This window comes from Tyto alba, unplaced genomic scaffold (genome assembly GCF_018691265.1).
Source record: "Tyto alba isolate M040663 unplaced genomic scaffold, T.alba_DEE_v4.0 Super-Scaffold_41, whole genome shotgun sequence".
Lineage (NCBI taxonomy): Eukaryota > Metazoa > Chordata > Aves > Strigiformes > Tytonidae > Tyto > Tyto alba.
Genome location: NW_024881317.1, coordinates 16,391,847 through 16,413,389, shown reverse-complemented (window position 1 = coordinate 16,413,389; position 21,543 = coordinate 16,391,847). Strand labels below are relative to the sequence as shown.

The 21,543-nt window shown below is 37.9% G+C and overlaps 1 protein-coding gene across 2 annotated transcripts in view; it reads left to right on the top strand.

The window, feature by feature from the left end:
- The window catches only part of MYO1E (myosin IE), a 96,275-nt gene that overhangs the window by 27,557 nt on the left and 47,175 nt on the right, over positions 1-21,543 (top strand). For both annotated transcript variants that reach the window (XM_042803779.1, XM_042803780.1), the window contains exons 2-4: positions 10,168-10,311; positions 13,034-13,123; positions 14,027-14,121. In XM_042803779.1, coding sequence (XP_042659713.1) covers positions 10,168-10,311; positions 13,034-13,123; positions 14,027-14,121 — 329 coding nt within the window. The remainder of the gene's footprint in view (positions 1-10,167; positions 10,312-13,033; positions 13,124-14,026; positions 14,122-21,543) is intronic.

Genomic DNA, 21,543 nt, shown 5'->3' with positions numbered 1-21,543 from the left:
CTGTATTTTTAAAGAGCTTTTTAAACGAACTCTTCAGGCAGTAAAAAATGGTGTTTGTAGATGAGACTTCAATCCCGAAGAACCTTACAAAATGCACACTGGGGTCAAATTTTAGAACACATAAATTAAAAAATAACACTGAAGTTGTTATACTGCAGTTACAGCTAATCCTTCTCTAGGACATACACTGAGCACAAGTCTTAAATACAAGGTAGATAAAAGCAGTCTCGGGCTAAGCAGTAAAGGTCATTGCAGGGTGAGAAGAGCTGTCAAAATAGTTATTTGGTGACATTTGGGATTGTTACTGATGCAGACCTCCTCCCCTGGATCATTTGTTTCAGCAGAGTCTAGGCAAAGTGTGAATTGCAGCAGGGGAGCAGCCGGTGTGGTTTGCAGGAGGGGGCAGAGGGGGGGCCCAACCCCGAGACCGCCCAGCCCCAGGCCCCGGGCTGGCAGCCCTTGCTGCCTTCCAGGTTGCAGGCTGCTGAGGAGTTTTTGCATGAACCGCTTTGCTATTAATTAACTGGGTAACAAAAAGTTACTTTCTCTTCATCTTCTAAAAGTGGCAGACTACAGGTTGAAAGCAAATCACTAGATTTTTATTGTTATGATTTCATTAAGTTTTTTCAGTGATTTAGTATTTTTAATGGAAAAAATAGAGCAATTTTGATTTAGCAGTCTAGGAAAATAGGTTATGACCCGAGTTTAACATACCTAGTGTGTTAAAATTTGTAGAAATATATTACAATCTTAATGAAAAATCAAAGCAGAAGTCTTACTGGTAGACACATAGTTCTTAATTCAAATAATATTTCTGTGGAGTACAACATACTATTTAAGATGTTTACTATTATTTCATTGTGTAAAAGTTTCCTTTGGCAATGTTATTTCAATAAAATTAGTTACTGAAAAGTAATTTATGACAGGAGAATAACATTACAGTTAACAAAGCTTTATACTAAATTCAAGGAAAGATTCAAAACTGTAATAGTTTGGTATCTCCCCTCTTTTTGTGATTACTGGCAGTATTGCTATTGAGCATGTTTTTCAAAGATAAGTCACTGTTTATTGGGGTGTAACTGAAAATATGAGCTATAAGTATTTCCTTCTAGAGTGTAGTATCTTCCTGCTTGTAATTAAAATGTTGAACTGATTATGTGAACATTTGTTGTTGGGAATGAGATATTTCCAGTCATTTGAAAGTGCTAGTGACATCATTGGAAATTGATTCGGTAGATGCAGACAGAGTGGATTTGTTGTAACTGATACTCTTTGATGACAGCGGAGTAGTAAATGGTGTTTTAACAGGAGCAGTTTTATTCCCTGGAAATTCTACAAATACTATAATGATTTCTACATCTTTAATACTTGCAAAAAATCTATTGATTTATCCTTTCATCCTTCAGTGTTGTCTTGTTGATTTATCAATTTACATACTAAGTAATTCATAAATATGGCTATCCTCTTAATTTTCTAATCTGCATAGATAAAAAGAAGCAAAATCTGCAGCTAAAAATAAGGTTAAAATAATTATTTTTCTTCTCTTGATATTTGCTGGTACATGTAAATCCAATAATATTTTGTTGGAGGACTGCATGTCTACAGAAAAGGAAGCCATGACAGAAGAAACAGGTGGCAGTAAAATCCAGTCAGGGACCAGGTCTTCCAGAAGGCATAACAACAAGTATTTGGTCCTCTTGTGTAGATAACCTAGAAGGATTGTATAAATCAGTTTAAGACTACAGAGCTTTTTTAAATTTTCCTTTTTGTCCCACTCCCCCCCTGCAATTTTATATGCATTAATGAAATAGCAAAGGCTAAGATGCCCAAAGGAGTGAGTGATAGCTGTTATCTCCTGGTTGTGTTACTAAATGCACACTTGTGTGCCAGATGATTAGATCTGAGGAGATGCTGTAGCCATCCTCTCATTAAGTCCTCTGTATCTTTGTGGAAAATAGAGTGGTATGATACAGAAGGAGATATGTGGAGAGTCTGGGCTAACCAGCCATTAAAACGCTTTCACCAGCTAACTGGAACTGCAGAATCGATGAGCCTTTACTCTGCTGATGGGAACAGCCATCCTTGAATTGTCATTGTATAAAGGGAATTGGAGGCTCCAAGAGTAGTTGGACTGCACAGAGAAGTCACTTCCTGATAAAACCCTCTATCACAGAGTCATCAACCAGGGGTACTGCTGGGGGACACACGTTGGCCTTAAACTCTCAGGTTAATGTTTTAGTGGTATCAGTCTGATGAGGGAACAAATACTATCATTTTACCATGAAACAAAAGGGCTGGTAGAAGGGGGGAAAGGAAGAGTGACTTACAACTGGTTTTCATGTGCAGCTGTACAAAGAGGGCAGTGACTGAGCAGAAAGGAATTCACTGGGGTAATTGTGGCCTGTCAGCATGGTTTGGTGTTAAAGCCTGAGATCCCAAAAGCTGGGAGACAAGGGAAGGGAAGTGAACACTGACATCAGCTAGAACACAACATGGCTGGGATGGCATTATTGTAATGTGCCACTGGTTTTACTTTTTCCAAAAACTTTAGCTGGCACCAGTATAGCACGTACCACACAGCATCAAAATGCTGTCTTCTAGCAGCGCATATGCGAGACACTGGTCCATGCTCAGAGCTTCTGAGTCATGCTGTTCTGAGATTCCTCTCTCTGGAAACCAGATGGTAAGCTCCCAGTTGACTTCAGTTTCTTATTTAGTTTCAGGATGATCAAGGAAAAATATTTTCAGTCTGATGATATAGGAGAGGCAGTGGCATTTTGTCTGAATTTACTCATTGAGTTTTCAAGCTACTTATTTCAATTAAAGACCATAATAATATTTTTTTCTAAATGTGACACAGAGGAAGACTCAAAATAAATTAATCATAGACAAATTGTTTTCTGTTGTTTTAAAAAACAAACAAAACAAACCCCAAAACAAAACAGAAATGCTCCCAAAGGGGTGGAGGAGACTGAGGGCATGGCAGCTGTGGAAATCATGTGATCTTTGGCCACTGAGATCCCAGGTAGCATTTTTGGGGGAGGTGGTATGCAAATAATCTCCGAGGATACCTTTTTCAGTGAATATGAGGAGGTGGAACCAGCACCCATCCTTTTTTTGTAACGATGATGGAGGGAAGAAAAAGTTCACATGCACGTATATGCTCCTCTGTATTGTACAGGTGCCAGAATGAATTTTAGTGCCCTATGGAACTGTGATAGCAAGTTTGAATTAAAATGTACTGTAGTATTACATGTAAGATGTATGATTGCACAAACCCCTTTGAAACCTATTTTTAATGGGAAAGAGTGACAGATATAAAAGGTTTATTATACATTTAGAACTGGCACAGCCAAGGTGAAACTTGTTTGTTGTATCAAGCTAGAGTGTGTGGATGCTGCTTAGTGAAATGACTGGAATGGGGGTGGGTAGCAACTAAATGTTGCTATTGCAAGGCCTATCCTTAATCCACCACAGGCACAGGAAGTTTTGCCACTCGTGCCACAAGGAACAAGGCAAATTTAGAACAGCTCTGGAGACTGCTCAGTAAGTCAAGTAAGGGAGTTAATGTCTAAGAGCAAGGCAACCATACTAAGTAGTTAAAAGTATTGCATTTCCTTGGGAAGATTATTTCTTGGAACAGTAGGCCACAGCCACCCAAAAAGCTGTGGGATAAGCAAACATTATAGTTCATTAATTACTTTCAGGTATCTGCCCACTGTCTCTCTAAATTATGTCAAAAACTTGTGCTCGTTAACATAATCTGCTCTTAAGATCATTCCTGTCCTTATTTTGTTCTGTTGAGTACCTGTGCCTTTTTAAAAATAACCTTTTAAAATTATTAGTGAAAATTAATACTGATGTAATACGCGATCCTCACAGCCAAACACTGTAACTTTTATTTTGGTAATGTTTGGTTATTTATCTTACAAGAATGCTGATGTCTTTCCTGACTCCTGAAAATGAGCATAATGTGTACCCTGTAGACATCTCACATTCCCCTAACGTGTATTGTGTTACAAGCGTGCCTTTGCTAGTCAGGTAAGCAGGCTCCAGTTTCTCTGCCATCCCCTCCCGGGCGCGTCTGTGCTGGTGCTGGCTGCAGGGAGGCAGAGCCAGGGCTGCTCCCGAGCCCCGAGCAGGAGGTGGTTGTGGTGGGCCCTGCTCCTCCCAGCACAGGAGCTGATGGGAGCAAGGTTTTGGACAACTGGGATTTCCCACAGCCTGTAACCAGCTCTGGAGTCAGTCCTTCTAGTTACATTGGGCTGACTCTACCCCTGTCCCAGAGCAAACAGTGAGAACTGGCAACTTTTCCCCCAGAAATCTTTTTGTCGGCATTTTATTTCCCTAGCTGTGGTTTTGGGATATTGACCTGCTAGTAGTTTCCATTCCTTAATACATCTTTGGTATTTTTAGTTCTCTAAATAAAATGTCTGTCCTGCTGCTCGATGCTCAATATTTTTTCTTTGCTATTTCCTCAAATCTTAAAGCACTTCTTTTTGTGTCCCTTAATATTTCCCTCATGTTAGATTTAAATAATTTGCTTTTTATCTTCGTCCATATAGCTGCTTCTACTGTCTTTCTTTAATTTCCTTTCTGAAATACGGTCACATCATTGCAGCCAATATCTCTATTATTTTTTCTAACATTAGATGCACAAGAGCTATTTTGGAGCACTTTTGTCTACTATGGCTTCTCAGTTTGATTATCCCAGTTGAGGACCAAAATTCACATGAAGTGTTTCTGCAATATTCTCTACTGAGAACAGCAGACTCTTTCACTTTATAGAAATATGTGAAAGATTCCTGTAAGTGGATTATAAAAGTTTGCTATTTTGATGGATGATATAATTTCAAAAAGCTGTGGATTTCTTTTTTTTCTTGTTAGATGGAAAAACTGGTACAAATTATGCATGTATGAGGTCAGTGATATGCCTCCACTGGTAGAAGTGTTGATGTCAGGTGTAGAGTAAATGGTGCGTAGCTTTTTCAGTGTTGTGACATCTTTGGTTAAGATGATGGCTGTGTATCATTTAGTATTGTATTCATGATACTAATCTGAGTAGATAGACTTATGCCTCCAAAACTACAAGGGTTTTATGCAATAGTACTCTGTCATAGCTGAAAAGGGAAAGAAAAGGTTGTGCTTGTGATCATTTGACACTCTTACTCCTTTGTGGAGGCTGAGAATCCCTTCTGCACTGTGATGGAGGATTGATGTTTGCTACTGAAAAAAGCTGTCAGAGATTCAGGATGGCAATTTTTCCCTTTGTGGCAATCAAGAATGATTATGGCATGTAGGTGGTTGTAGTTTAGACAGAGTTCTGATGGAGAGAAGCAAGGCTCTTTCTCAGGGGCAGAATATACTGTCTCTTCTGACCCCTTGTTTTTAGTGCTTTATTTTTAGACACACTATTTTTAAATAGCTTGAAATACAAAAATATTTCCTTTTTTTTTTTTCCTAGTTAAAAGAAAACCCTGTTGTGACACAGCATGAGTCAATCTTTTTATAGCCACATGAAATACGTGTTGCTTAGGATAATGTAAAAATATACAAACAATAATAAAGGGAAAAATAAGAAACCAGCAGTTGCTATTGTAACAATAGGTGGAGGGCAACAAAAAAATGTTCTGTAAATAAATCTCATCAATATTTATTATTCATTCCAAACAAAACAATAATATGCTTCAACCATATCATAGCAAAAGTAATACAGAAAGTATAGGCAGTATTTAGTACATAGGAAGTGTATTACATCCCCTCTCTTGGTATTAATGTAGCAATTGTCTTAATCTGTTAATGAGTGGGTGTGTTACAGGAGATGTACAAAGTGAGAGTACAATTAATTTTTTAGGCTCTTTAGAGTCTTGGTTGTTTTGATGCTGAAGATAATGAAGTTGTTGAGGTGGAGAAGACAGTGCTGCCTACTCTCTAGCCAGGTGGTGACTGTATACGCGCTCCTGAAGCAGTACGGCTCGGCAACAGTGGGCTTCTAGCTCACAGGGTCATCTTGTGACTCATAAATATTATTCTTGTCAGTGCAAAGCAGATCTGATTTTGAGCCTAAAACAGCAACCAAATGAATAATAACAACTGACAGCAATGCAGTACACGCCTTTAATTCCAGCTTCGCCAGCCCATCCTCCATTCCCTGTGCAACATCAAGTGCTGGATTTGGAGCTCAGGGAGGGCCCGAAGGAGGCCTGGCAGCCAGGATGTTCAACACTTGTGTTTCCACTTCAGTGGCTTTTAGCAGACTGTTGATGTGTTTTGTTTTTTTTGTTGTTGTGGTTTTTGTTTTGTTTTGTATTTTTCCAAATCTGCCAAGCTTGTCTTTTTCAGCTGCTTAGGCATTGTTAGTGCTGACACAAAGACTTTCATCTGCTTATTTATTGTACAGTTAAATCACATCTTTCACTGAGAAAACCTAAGAGAAGCCAAGTTGCTGTTTTGCTGACATCCGAACTGCACGGCTCGGCCCAGGGATGGACTGCAAGCTCTGAGCCTCTCTGTTCGCCCTGGTCTGACCATGCCACAGGGGAGCTCTGTTCGAGTCACCGAGTCCTCACTGTGGCTAGTGCTGACACGGAGGTGTGGGGCACCTCTACTGGCCCTTGTTCTGCTGGCTCCTGAAGTTCCTGGTCAGTCCCAGGAGACCCAACCTGTCCCTGGAGCACGTGGAGAGGGGTGCAAAGGAAAGAGTTGTGTGAAGGGCAACAGGACAATTAGCAGCTCAGTAAATTAGAGTCCTCCCTGCAAAGCAGGTTCAAGTTAAGGTGGATGCCAGGTAACTAGCTCAGGTGTAAATTGTCTCCAGATTAGAGTACTGCATTTTTATGTGGATGGTAGAAAACTCTAGTGAAAATAAAGGTTAAATTCTCAACAAATCTGCAGTAAGAACAAATCATTAGTGTTTGCAATGTGGGCAATTGAGAAACATTGTGTTTTTAAAGTATATATCCTGGACCTTTAGAAAATATGCAGCCTGGAGAAAAATTAAGAGTTGCTTTTACAACAACTGCTGTGATGTGGAGTCCTTTCAGATGATTTATGACAGGAAGATTTTTTTTTTTTATTTTTTTCTATTTCAGCAGTATAAAAAACAGCTAACTGATAGCTGGACGTGGTTGTAGTGCCAGCTGGAAGTGACTGAAATTGATAAATTCGGGTTAGATTCTGTAGTCCTCACTCATACTTGGAAGAGCAAGAGTTTGGGGGTAGATGGTGTCCTACAGAAACATCACTCCCTGTTTTGTTGCAGACCCAAGGAGGTGCTAGCTACTGTGCATAGCCATCCTGGAAAAGAGAGAGTGAGAGCAAAACTTGACCACAGATGCAGTTAGGCACTACTAAACCTTGAGCTTATTTCTAGGTCCTAGGGAGAGGTCTGACAATCTGGTGATGATTTGCTGCTTCTCTATATATTTGGATGTAAGGCCATGGTTTAAGGGGAAAAAAGTAGTTCCAAACTACTGATAGAAACTGCCATTTAAAATGTGATACAATATTAATGTGAAGGGCCTACTGCTGCTACTCTCAGCTGTCTTCCATGATACTGCTTTCTTGGATATTTAGGCTGCTGCCTTTTTATTAAATCTCACTGCATCCTTTTCCATGTGGCTGTATGCGATACTGTATTACCCAGATTTGATTACAGATATATGTTAATGCAGAGTGTAAGTGCTTGGGAGAGCTGCGCTCAGGGCAAGCTGAGCCTTCCTGGCACTGTTCCTCTTGCCTGGATGCTGGTTCGCATTGCTTTTGGGAAAGAACTCTTTGGCCTGGTAGTGTGTGTGGCTTAATCACAGTCAACAGCAGTCACTGACTTTTATAAAGCCTGCTGTTTTGCAACCTGTGTGCACATTTTCCATATATCCCATGGCTTTGTGAGCTTTGTCCTCTTACTGAATTTACTGGGTCTGATGCCATAGCAACGGGAAGCTTGATTGTTTTCCCACTCTCATTTCTTACACATTTTCTGTAGCTTACTCTATTATCTGATACTAAACCACATTCTGTATAGCTTTGTGAAGAAAGTAATTCTCTGTATTTATTTTGATACCATACCTTTTTGTCCATCCTGCCAGTTCCTTTTTCCAAGTGTAGTATCAGAAATAGCTGATGAGTACTCTGATGAGTACACTGCTTCACTGTTGGACTTCTGTTTTCTAAAATAACCCAGCCTTCAGATGAATTTTTACAGTCATGTGTTTTATAACAATTTCAAAAAATTAATTGGTTCCTTCATTTTCTCAGTGCTTCCAGATCAGTGCTTCCATTGTGCAAATAAAAAATTGACAAGGTTCATGCAAAGTAAACTAGTTTAAGATTATTAATTTATTGAAGTTCATTTAAGGTTGTGGATGTTCAGGAAAACTGCTGAGATCATGTGTTTTCAGACATATTTACCTCTGCTGTGCTATATTAAAAAGCATTCTTCAAGTTTACAACTGTTTTTCAGTGTTGTTAGCAATGATGGAGCTGCATCAGTGGTAGCAATGGCTGGAGGCTTAATAGAGAACACACATAAAGCCCTACAAGTTCAGTGCTGTCTGCAGTAGTAAAATGGGTCGGGTTTTAGTGCAAGTTAATTTAACTTGGATAGAAGTCCATGTGGTCCTTGGTTTTTATGTCAGTCAGGCAGAGATGAAGCTAGCCTATAGGCCTGACTCCATTTGCGAATACACATTATGACTTAAATCTGTGTGTTCATTAGTTTTTGTTGGGTTTTCCCCTGAATAGATGCAGTGAAGTTTGTGGAAAAATACAGTCTGAGACTACTTTAATGAACACTTTTAGCCAGCCCAGCTTAAAGCAAGAACCTTGTGCTCCCCTGAATCCATTTGTAGTTCCCACTCCTACACTTGGTGTTGGTACAAGTGCTTGACTATTTACATGAGGAAACACTTCTGCAGGTGCACTTCTGTGTTAGTACAGTTGCATAGGTCATTTGCTAGTGCCAAAGTATGTACACACAAAAGTCGCATCACTGTAAATTGCTAACGTCCCATTTTAAAATAGTTGAGTGCAGCCAAAGCGTGGAGTACCTAAATTTCCTTACTTAATCTGTAAAATTATGCATTATTTTATTCTGTAAAATACCTCATAATAATAAATTGTTTATATTCTGATGAATATGACTTGATCCCATAACATACATCAGAGCACTGTAGCTGAATCACATTGTTTGAAATTGTGGTATGAAAAAATGAGGGGAAGTCACAGAATTGCCATTTTGTTGGATACATCTTCCTTGAGAGTATACTCAATAACTTCTCATTGTAAAATGTGTTAATTCCAGCATCACTAATTTCAGTATTGCATAAAAACTCAAGTATAAAAAGGCAAGAGGGCAGAACTCCATTAGCATTATCTGCCAGGCTATAGAAAATTGGTTTGAGTTTGGAGAGCAGATTTATAGCTGAGTGGGTGTATCCACAGAACATAACTACTGTTCAAATCAGCTGGAAAAAAACAGATTTTGATTTCAAGTGGTACAGCTTGAAATGTCAGAAGTTTTCAGTAGTATCCTGAAATAGTAGTCTCTAAGTGTGGGGAGAGAATATCTCTTTAGATGTCAGTTAAGCATGGTGACTAACAGATCAAAAGGGACTGTTAAGACATGCAGCCAACAAGCTGCATAACATAATGTGCAGAACATCACTGAATATTTACTGCATCAGGCTCACAGCTTCCATTTGAGTGACAGCATGTGCAGGTTTGACTTAAAAGACTGTGAAAGATGGAGAGTCCGCTGTACCCCATTTAACAGTTCAGGTGCTAACTGTCCTTACTACTAATAGTTGCACTGTAGGAGTGTCATTTTTGCATCCTTAGCTTCCCATACTGGCATTTCTGTTGGAATAGTTGGGTTTTTTTCTGCTAGATTTAGAAGTGTCTGCCCTCAGAAATCCTTTCTGTTTAGACATTCGCAAAACCCCATGGAATTGCCTTCTGATTTTTGAGGGCAGCACAGTTCTTCAGTACTTTAGAAGCATGTTAGTTGACATCACTTATGTATGCTTTTATATAATGCCTGTATTGAGGAGTAGAATTCAATGAAAGAAAAATATTTTGGAAGTTGGAATTTAAATAGATGGTTTTCAGTTATTTAATGCAAATGAGAAATGTAGTAACCTTTTTGATGCTTATTGTGCTTTCCTGCAGGGCAGCAAGGGACACTACAGATATCACTGGCAGAGCCACAATGTCAAGCACAGTGGAGTGGATGATATGGTCCTTCTTTCCAAGATCACAGAGGATTCCATAGTGGAGAACCTAAAGAAACGATACATGGATGATTATATTTTTGTATCCTTTGTAGTGCTGTTTTTCACAGGGCCCTGTGGACTTGCTGAGCCAATGGGAAACTAATTATATGTGTGTATTCTATTTAAGCAGATTACTGAAAGATGCTGAGCATTTTATGTGACAGTTCACCTGAAGTTACACAAAATGCTTTGTAAACTGAGCTAATTATAAGGGTTGAAATTAAGGTCTGAAAAATTATTTTAAGATATTCTTTTTGATATTTGGAATTGTTCTTGTCATTGTTGAGAGTAGGCCTGTAGCTCCATATACTTATATATCCACGTGACCCCCGAAGCTACTGCAGTAATGCTGTTTCTAAGAGCAAGAATTAATAGGTTTAAGGCGTATATACGTGTCTTGATACCATGTTGTCTTCTATACCTCTCAAATTCTAATGCTTTCAAAATAGCATTTCTTCTGTGACATAACCCCACTTACAGCTTACTCTGGAATTACTACTACTGTGAATCATGGGCTGATGGAAACAGGTGAACATGTGATCATCAGTAAATTGACAGTGTTCACACTTTAATTTTTTTTTTCTTTTACTATGATTAATGAAAACATGAAAGATTTAAATTCCTGAACATATAACCTAACAAGAAAAACAGATTTCTGCACCAAAGTTTTGTTTTGTTTTAAATTTCACATGAAGGGAATTCCTTGAGGTAAGAATAGTCATTATTTCATTTTAGCTTTCACAGTGTAACAGGAGCTGCAATAATGAGTTTGGTAAACACTAATCAATATGATCATGTAGTAGAAAGTGATACTGTTTCTTCTTCTGCTGTAGCCAGTTTCTCCTACTTCCTAGTTGTGTATGTAGAATAGTTTCCTTGAAGAGCTTAACTTTTTTTAGCAGAAAGGGTAGGAAATACACGTCCTGGCTGTTTACATATATTCGGATAGTTAAGAGCTAAGTAGCAGTTCAATTTAGCAAGGGCTGATAGAGGAGAGTTAATGTTGCAGTTGTGCTGATATTGCCATCCCAAACTGCAGAGGTTTTTAATATATGTGTGCACATGGGCTTGGATCCTCTCTTGAGTAAAGTACCACACCATCATTAAATTTGCCTTATAGAAATGTGATCAAGTTGCACAATATTTGTAAAAATACCGTTTTGGGGAAAACTATAGCACTCTTCTTGTTAATAACACAAGCGCCTTTGTCCGTGTGGAATGCTGCCTCCTCCATGAAGTACATTCACAAAGTCTTCGGTACTCTGTGCTGGAGAAATGGTTTCATGCTTTTTTTCCTTATAAAAATAGGTGAGATTATCATGGAGATTGTCTTTCTCCTGAAGCAGAAGTGAGTATGTTTTCTAAGGGGTCTTGTGGTCACATGAGGGATCAGAGTCTTCTCTTGTAGTTCTCATTGTAGTTCCTTTGTGTAGGGAGAAAAGAGTCCTTTTTCAGTTCTGGGAAGGCTTTTCATTCTGAAATGCAGATCATCTCTTGAATCTTTCAATTGTTTGTGTGTCCGCCCATGAATGACCATTTCTCTGTGCTACGTTGTACAGAGATTACGGAATCGTCCCAGAAAATGCTGGTATTGTTTACTAACAGAAAACTGTCACTTTGGATGTTTATACTGACACAGTGAATGCTTAATTTATTATATTTGAGACCCAGATGTTGTCACTCATCTTTGAATTAAATTAAAAAATGTATGAAGAAATCATTGCAAATTACCAATGCAGAAATTATGTTCGCTGAGTTACACTTCTTCTCTAACATGTTACAATTTTGTGCTGTGGCTCCACAATAATACATTCCTATGTAGGATAATCCAGCATCATAGATTTGTTAATTTTCCTACTTTTGTGCAGAAATTTTAGTAAGTTTGCCTGTGAACAATTCCAGATTGTTAAATGAAACTTGCAGTAGAACATTTTGGGCTCATTGATGTGGATATGCTACTAAGCGCAGCTCAGTGAACCAGTCCTGCCTATAAAGTAGTATCATATATGTATACTGCAATTCTAATTCCAAAGGTTTCTGAAGTATTTTGTAAATGTAGATGCATGTGCAGCTGAATGCAGAATGGCGAAATACTAAATTTCAAAATGTTGCAAAAAAGCTTTTTGGGACCTATAATAGCTTGAATCTGAGCTGCTTCTTATAGGGCAGCCTGCAGGATAAAGCTTCTAGGGACTGTTAATATTAACACTCATAAAATAACACCACATACTGAATTACCCAATTCCCTTAGTTCCCCCAGTAGTACACGCAGCTGAGTAATTGTCCAATTTAGCTCAGTTGTGGCTGTTTCCATCTGACTGTGCATGCTCAGCACTATCTCTGTGAGATCAGAGTGTGTCACTATACTATACTCTGCAAAGGTCAAAACAATCTTTCCAAATACTTGACAATATGACCTGCTCAGTTACAAGGGAATAAAACAGTTTAAATATGCCGTTTCCTTTCTGTATTTTTATTCAAGGTGTGTCATGTTTGGGCCTCTAATACATGTTTCTATACTTAGCTTGTCCTAAAATAAATATTTTGATAATGTGAAAGTATCCCACTGAGTGATATGTTTATGTTCTTCTAAGCCTGCTATAATTTAATTTTTGTTAACGATTGTTGTGAGCTGTGGGGTTTTTTACTATTATTTGGAGCTATGCTGTATTATGCAATAGATGGAAAACTTATTTGGCAGTCATAAGTGGTAAGATAATACTTCATGAAACTGTAGTTACCTTAACTTCTTTTGAATACAGACATATATTGGCTCTGTATTAATCTCTGTGAATCCTTTCAAGCAAATGCCATATTTTGGTGAAAAGGAAATTGAAATGTACCAAGGAGCAGTAAGTAAAGCTGTCTAAAATGTACTGCAGTATTCAGGAGCATGGTGATATTATTCTACATGGTTAAATTCTTGGAAGCATTTGTTTCTGGGTTTTGGTAGTGTTGGCTGATATCTACTACCATATCTTGAGTCTTCAAATTGAATTCCCTGGAATACAGGACTAGAATTTCAAGAAAATACTTGTATTGATTAACTCTAATCTGTATCAGGTTGCTTTCCTTGACACGTCCCTCCTTCTGCAAAGGCAGTTTTTAAGCTATTGTATGCCTAAAGTGTGGTGCACAGTACAAAATGTCCATTAGTGGATTTGGAGAGTATGAGTTGAGAACTCTAAAACTGGACAAGAGCAATAAAAAAATTGAGATGCCAAAATTATATGCCACCTTTGAAAATATAAATTGAAGAGTGAGTCAGCACGAGGACATTAGGGACTTAAAATTTAGTTTCCTACTCGGCTTGAGTTGGGCATGTCCATAGATTCAGGAAACCGTTCGGTTTGAATGGACTCAGTGGATGAAAATGAGACATACAGCACCAGGTTCTGTTTAGCAGTTTAGCTAGTTTATTGTTAGCATATGACCACTGGTAGAATAGGCTTAAATGATGTGAGTTTCTCTTGGACAAGGAATATATTTCAAGCATAGACTGTTTTTAGAACAGGGTGTTTACGATACTTCAGGAGAAAATTACAGATGAGAGAAAGATCAGTAACAAAACCCAGACACTTTGGTTTGCTTTCATTAAACAAACAAAAAAATTCCTGGTGAAAATTCAGTATAAAGTGGAATTCAGAATTGTTTTTCCAAGAAAATGATTCTTCCAATTTAAATAAAAATTTATATGGTTCTTTCTGTGTTGGTTAATGCTGTGTTGAAAAATTATTCTCTGTTTCCCCTCCTAGGCACAATATGAAAACCCACCACATATTTATGCTCTTGCAGACAGCATGTACAGAAACATGATTATTGACAGAGAAAATCAGTGTGTTATTATTAGGTAAGAAAAAGATCTGTTAAAAAAAAAATCATATTTTGATGGTTTAACTTCAAGAAGCAGAAAAGTGTATTTTTTTTTTTACTACATCAGTAAAAATTTTCTGTGTCCATGACCACTGAACATTTTGGAATTTTCTAGGATAGCTAACTACTTTCTGACCCTCCCTTTTGTTTTCAAGTGAAATCCTGATGATAGCTTAACCACAAGAAATCTCTTTCTCGCATAGTCAGCTTCATGCCCAGTACCAAAACTGGAATAGCTTGAATGACTACATGAGAGGGATGGATTAACAGCTATAGCAGCCATAGATACTGTTAAATCCAACATTCTCACATTGACTGCATTTATCATACTATGGTTTTAGTACTATTTTTTTCCCTGTTAAAAATAAATGTACTTTTGTTCCTTTTGGAATTTTGCTTGCATTCAGTCAGAGACAGAAGGAGGAGATGGATACTGGAAAATTAATTTTGTCTTCACTATTAATCTGTTTTAATTATTAGGCTGAGGGAATCCACCATAGAAATATTACTGAACTTTTTTAATTACAGGCATTACTTAAGCCACAGTCAAAGTGAGTTTTGGGTCCAGGGATATGCTTTGTTCACATCTATGGGTTTATAGATGGGGTATGATAAAAGAAAATGTGCAGAGAGCAAGAATGCAGGTTGAGCTGGTACACTATACATCTTCTGACTTTCCTTCTTACATAGAAAACTTCGGAGGTTCACTGTAGTGCACCTGGAGCTGCACTTTACCTGTAGCAGTTATCTCCAAAGCGGGGTGTATGCATCACAGGGGCTGTGCAGTGAAATCCATTGGGATGGGGGAAGAAAATTCTAGACCTTCAATAATAGATGTATGTAATTATAAATAGATAAATTATATACATAGATTGGGAGTGTGTGCTCAAAAATTTTTTTAAAGACAATGTGTGTGATCAGAAGTGTTTGGAGACCACAGGCCTGTGAGATTTTCCGAAGAACTAGGGAAAAGAAAGAGGAGAAAAATTAAAAATAATTTGAGGGGAAACTGTTGTTATTTTATTAATAACAGCTTTTCTTACGCTTTCTATCATTTCTCTGTGGAACATGCTGAGAGGCAACACTATGAATTTAACTGCTGTTGAATTTAACAAAAGAGAGATTTCAAGACTGAATGTTTTCTTTGTCCAGGGGGCCCTCTCTGGTCTTCTCCCTGGGGCGGCTGTGTGCCCTGCGGTGTCACAGCCCCAAGGGAGCAGGGTGCCAGTGGTGATCGGATCAGATGCCCTGTAAGTTAATGTGCTCAATCCCTTTGGCTGGAACCTGCCTGGAAATGGTGGATGGTCACTGATGTTTAAGGTTAAATGCCCTGGCACCAGCCATGTACTAATTTAATGTCACAGGAGTATTATAAAGAACTGGACTTAGTACGTGGGTCTTATATGTGGTGGAGGTGCTCCACATGCAAGTGTTCCTGTACCCTACTGAATGATCCAGTGTGAAAATAGATTTCATATTAATATGTCTCACTGCTGAGCTGCTATGAAAGCTTGTTTGAAAATTACATTCACTGTTTTATTTCTTTGAGACTATGCCTGGGGGTAGTCCAGGCAGAGCTTTACCAGCTGACATGTTGCAGTGGAAAAGTGCACATAAGTGTCCTTCTTAATATCAGCAAAGTATATGTAGGCATGTGGAAACTTCATTTTACATGTAGGAAGGTCATCCGGGCATTAACAGTTTTCTACACTGAGCTGAACTCCTATAAGGGCCTTTGTATTCCTGGGCACCTGGCTACAGGATGGTGCTATATGAAACAAAATGCCCAGAGCTCATATTCCTCTCTCATATATCTGAGTTGTTCCCTGAGCTCAGTCTTCCTTCTTGGAAAACAGATGTCTTTTGCCATGCTGAAGTTATTGGTGCCATTTGGTCAAATTCAGACCTGTTAGCAATGGGTAAAATTGGGATTTATTTTGCTTTTTGAACAAAGTAACATTCCAGAGCCTGGGATGTTTCACATGAATTTATAGTGAAAACTTTTAAACTGTGGTGAACTGTGATTGAAAAAAAAAAAAAAAAACAAACCACATATTTTTTGATCCATTGCTAATGCCCCAAAGTGCAATGAATGCAGAGGGTCTCATTTTCAGAGAGCAGAGATGCAGATCTGAGAATGCAGGCTTACAGATTTAAATTAATGTGAGAATTCTCGTGCTTGAATGATGGATGATGCGTAGTTTGGAGTGTCTGCATTCTGTATGTGCAGAGTGAATTTTGTCTCAGTGTGTGCACAGCCTATTCAAAATCTGCCGGAGTTAATTGAAATATGCTGCAAAGCTGAAACAAGAAAAATCATGTTTGCCAGAGAAATTTCAGAGAGTTCCTTTCAGCACTTTTTACAAGTTTTTCCTACGATTATTCTTACTACAAACACTGTAAAAACTGCAGACTAGACTTACAGGTAGTTTTCACGATGGTATTTGATTTTTGGGGACACTCAGAAATAATTATTATGAAATCAAGTAACTCAGCCATTCACAAAATTGATTTTGTTTGGTTGATATTTTAATCCTTTTGATGACATTTCATTTAAACTGTTAAGTCCTGTATTTTCTGATTTTAATGCCATCACTAACGACTAGAGCTGGCTTAAGAATACAGTTTCTTGAAGTTCGGAATTTGTTTGCTTATGCTTTATTTCATAGACCAGAAGGCACTTGAAGTCGCTGGCAGACTTAGAAACTCCCAAGATGCTGTAGGAAATGAATGTTCTAGCTAGCTTCATGTCTACTGCCACACCATTGGTTTCACTTAATAGCTGCCAAGAACTTTACCATTTCTGCCCCTAAACTGGTGATTCTCAAAAAAATTGAGATATACTTCTGCCTGTCTGTCTTCAGTTCCATGGAAATCTGCTGAACCTAAGCAGTTTCAAGTGAACCTTTGTGTTTCAGTGAACCATAGTTTTTGCCGTAAAAATTTGTCCTGTGGGAAATGAGTGGTGATAACAATATGGTTATTATGAGGTGCCTGTTTGCTTCTCTATTTCACAACTAGTCTGAATTTGGAGTGACTTCACAGAAATTCCCTTGTGGAGCAGAATAAACAGCAAGCTAGTACAGAAACAAACCCAGGTTTTTCCTTCTTTTTCCCCCTCAAGATGGCAGATTTCCCCCCTAAAGAAAGGTTTGCAAAGAGAGGAGATAAGAAATACCGTGTAGACTGCACTGATCAAAAAGGCTCTGTCTGGCTTATGGTGCACATGGCGTCTCAGGAATGGAGACCCAAGGATGATGGGGAAGAAGTTGGTGCACACCTGTGTCTTCCTACAGCATGTGCTGTGGGCAACTGTGGCATCTACCTCTGGACCTGGGCAGGGACGTGCATTCCTAGAGACTAGACATAGATTTCCAGGCAGGTGAAGGAAGGTCCCTGCTGTGGTCAGGACCCTGTGTGTGTGTGTGTGAGGAGCACACAACCTTTTGACAGGACATTGAATTCCAGAATTCCAAATAATGCATTTAGACACTGATAGAAAAGCTCATCCTCTTCAGAAAGTCAGTGAATGAACTAGGAAAGCAGATCCAAAAGGAAATATAGTTCTCTGAAAGGCTGAATAGATAACAACCAAAAATGATCTTTTTTTATGTAATAATACTAATTTAAAAAGAAAAGCTGTTACCAAACAACCTTTCCAGGGCAGCCTGTTTCATTAGTGGAGTAATTGCAGCATATATGCGTATGCATTAAGAAAATTACATGTATGCATGCCTAATTATAGCTGAGGAGCCATAAGCTATTTCGAACGGCTGTTAACAGTGTAAACAATGAGGTTATTCATGGGCTGGATTCTGGCTGGGCTGAGTGCAGGTGCAGAGCCTGTGTTTAGGTGGGAGGAGGGAGCAGCACCCGCGGTTGTCTTCCCTCGTTTTGTATGCACAGGGCAGAATTACAAAGGAAACTTACTCATATGAGTAATGCAGTTATGCTGGAGTTTGACTTCTCATTAAGTTTATGTTTTACTGAGGCATGATACTTAATTTAAGCCTCTATTGAACCACACTCATAAGTGGCTTCTACAGTGGACTGTTCGCATTTCTTCCTCCCTTGAAATGGCGGCCCTTCCAAACTATCAACAAGGAGTTGTCCAATCAAGATTTTAATTACGAAGGACTGTCTGTTGTGGCTTTTAATTCCTTCTGGACTATCATTGTCCTTTAATTACGAGAGTGGAGGTTATGATTAGTATTCTTCTATTATGTAGCAACAAATATGTTTCTTCAGAGTGTTCTTAAGGTTTTACCTTTCTATAAAGTTGAAGATTTTATTTTCACTTTCTTTCTGTGATCTCTGCCAGGAGATGTTGTGGTTGCTTTAAAGCAGTTTCTCAGTCCTTCTCATTTGTAATTGTAGTTTACACTTTATGTCACAATGTTTGAATACAGTAAAGCTGTGTATGCTGACTGCATACCTGAAAAGACAATATATCTTAAATAGTACAAATATATATTAGTGGAAAAATGATTTACCACCCCATCTGTTCTTAGCGGACAACTCATGTCTATCATAAGTCTACTAAGTCCAAAATTTAATATGAGGTTTCTGATCAGCTGCTTTATTTCAGCTTCCTGGAAGACTCAAGTGACTGTTCTAAAATGTCTGTACAGAATCTAACTGGAAATACAAAATTGTAATGAGGTGGTGGTAGAAAATTTACGTCTAACACAGTAAGAAAAGTTAAGTAAAAGTTCTGATTCAGAAGGGAAAAAATATTTCACTAAAGTTATGCTTCTAAGGTTTCTCTGAATATAATTAGAGAAAGTAAGTTTTCTGTGTAAACAAACTAAAAAGATAATCCACACATCAGAGTCCTTTACATAATGCAGTGTTCTTTACTGGCAGATCCAAGAGTTCTTTATAAATATTTGTTATTAAAATTTCTACATTGTCCTAGCAATGTAGATAAGTATTATTTGCATTGTTCTACAGCCAGGGATACTGTATTAAATGTCACTCAGAGAATTAATTTTAGATTGAAGTATGAGGCTATGTATTGGATCTTGCCTCTAATCACTAATTTTATTTCCCCTGGGAAGGAAGGAAGGAGCAAAAAATTTTCCCTCTGCGTTTGTAGTGTTATTCTGATTTCAGCTGTTAATTGACTTTGCTGAAGAAAATGTCACTTTTCTGAAGTAGCAAATAGTGCTAGAAGCAACAATATGTCTTTCAAAGCATTATTTTTTTGTTAGTGATTGAGACTATGTAACGTGTTTATTTTTAGTAAGACAAGTCTCTGAGAAAATTGTCAGTACCACAGTCTACTTCCTTTAAGCCATTACAATAATTTTTTCAACTTTTAAATACCTCTGTACTTCCAACATACTTAAAACTACCAAGCTAGAAAATGATCCTTGTATCTTCTTAAAATAGTTTTAATAACAGCAGAGCAGTAAGAGATATGTGAAGAAGCTTCTGTATGAGAATCATTTGGCAGGAATACCACAATTTCCCTGTTACAGTTGACTACCTGAGCTTTACTGGGGGCAAGATACCATCCCATCAGGTAAAGTTACTTTGGTTCATAAATGATGCATCTTCCTCTCTTATTCTAGTTTAATTGCAGCAATTTACTGGTCTTCGATCAATAAAAGCTTAAAAACTGAAAAAATGTGTATGCATGCATAAATTTAAAGCTAACTCTGAAAGGCAGTCTTTCAGCCAAATTAATTTAATATAAAGGACCACTTCTATCGAAACACAGACTAACAATTAAATAGAACCATACTTCTCCAGGTCAGTTTCTGTGACAGACATTATGGAATGGGGAAGTATAAGCCACACTTAATTTGAACAAAGAGGAGAAGGATAATTTATGCATCAAAGAAAATCTTACAGAAATAGGTTACATTTCTACTGCATGATAAATAACACCTGATGAAATTCATTCAGTGTTTGGCCCTGGATCCTCCTCTGTATTCAGTTGAAAACTGCATATATAAACTGAAGAGTATGATTGGTTTGTCTGTCTTGTTTTACAACAGGATGAACAAATTTACTGTGAGCAAATTTTGACGAAATGTTATTTTAATTTTCAAGCTACTGCTGATTTGAACTTCTAAATATGTTTTTTCCTTTCAGCAAAGTGTGTCTGTCCCTGTGAATGTCGTAGATACCAATAATACAGGTTTTCTTCTTGATGCTTCAGAAAAGATAACTCAGAATAATACAAAATCATGGTCCACACTTCACTGAGGAGATGATCAAGAAGTATTTTTTCACCTTTTCAAGATTCCTGTTTGATCTGTGAAACTGCAGTCAGGAGCAGACAAAAGCATGAAAACGTTTCTGGGGAAAAATAAAATGCCTTTCAGTATTTCTGTACTGTTTGGAAACTTCAAAGATGTAAAATGATATTTACAGCTTGGCGGTTTGGGGAACTTCATCAGAATTAAACCTTTGGAAATGTCTCCATTACTCATGCTGATAAAGAGCTCTGAGTTGACATTATCAGCAAATCCTTTTCCTGTGCAGGATATGCTGATGTTTCTCTGGCAAACATAGCTAAAATTTGTGCAGGAAAAGATGTTCATTTGATCCATATCCAGCAACAAGTAGGTGGAGGATAGAAGAGTCAACAACATACACTGAAATTATCCAGGAGCCTAAAGATAGCACAGATTTTTCACACACACACACTCACTAATGCAGATAACTTTGTGACATTGAACCAGCTTTCGTGTGTTGTTTTTTTGTATTGGTATAGTTGTCCAGGTCGGGGTAAATTCAATAAGGTCAAAGCTGACTTGCACAAAGATTTTTGTAAGCCTGGGGGGATTCTGTTGAAGTGAAGTTAGCTTTAAGGTATGAAATAAAGCATGAGGTTGGATTGTCTGGCATGCCAATCTTCTTTCCCTTTTGAGAAGCTTACTAATCACGAGAAGGCAAATCTACTGATGTTGTAAACATTATTCACCATTGAAATTAAATATTATAACGGAAGGAAGGAATTGTGAAAGCTACTATGGAATATTAAGACTTCTTGTACCCTGTGTCAAGAGGCATAGGAACAGGAAGGTAGTTCTTCCGTCATTCAGGATGTGATTAATAATGTCTCATTATTTCATTCAGGAACACCTAAAACAAAAGATTCCTGAAACGAAGTAGGTATCTGGCATGGCATTCAAAGAATTTATATTAAGATCTGAAATTCCACTAAATTTAGATGGGAATTGAGTTTTTAACACACTTGTTCTCTTTTGAGCATCTTGGTTTAAGTATATTTATTTCTCAGTCTACATAGTTTTTTGACTTTAAAGTCCCATAGAGATTCTGGTGTCCATGCAAGGTGATATATTCAAAATAATTTGTTCACAAACGATATCCAAGTACCATGCTAGAATACTGTGTCACAGTCTATGTATTACCAGTTTACCCG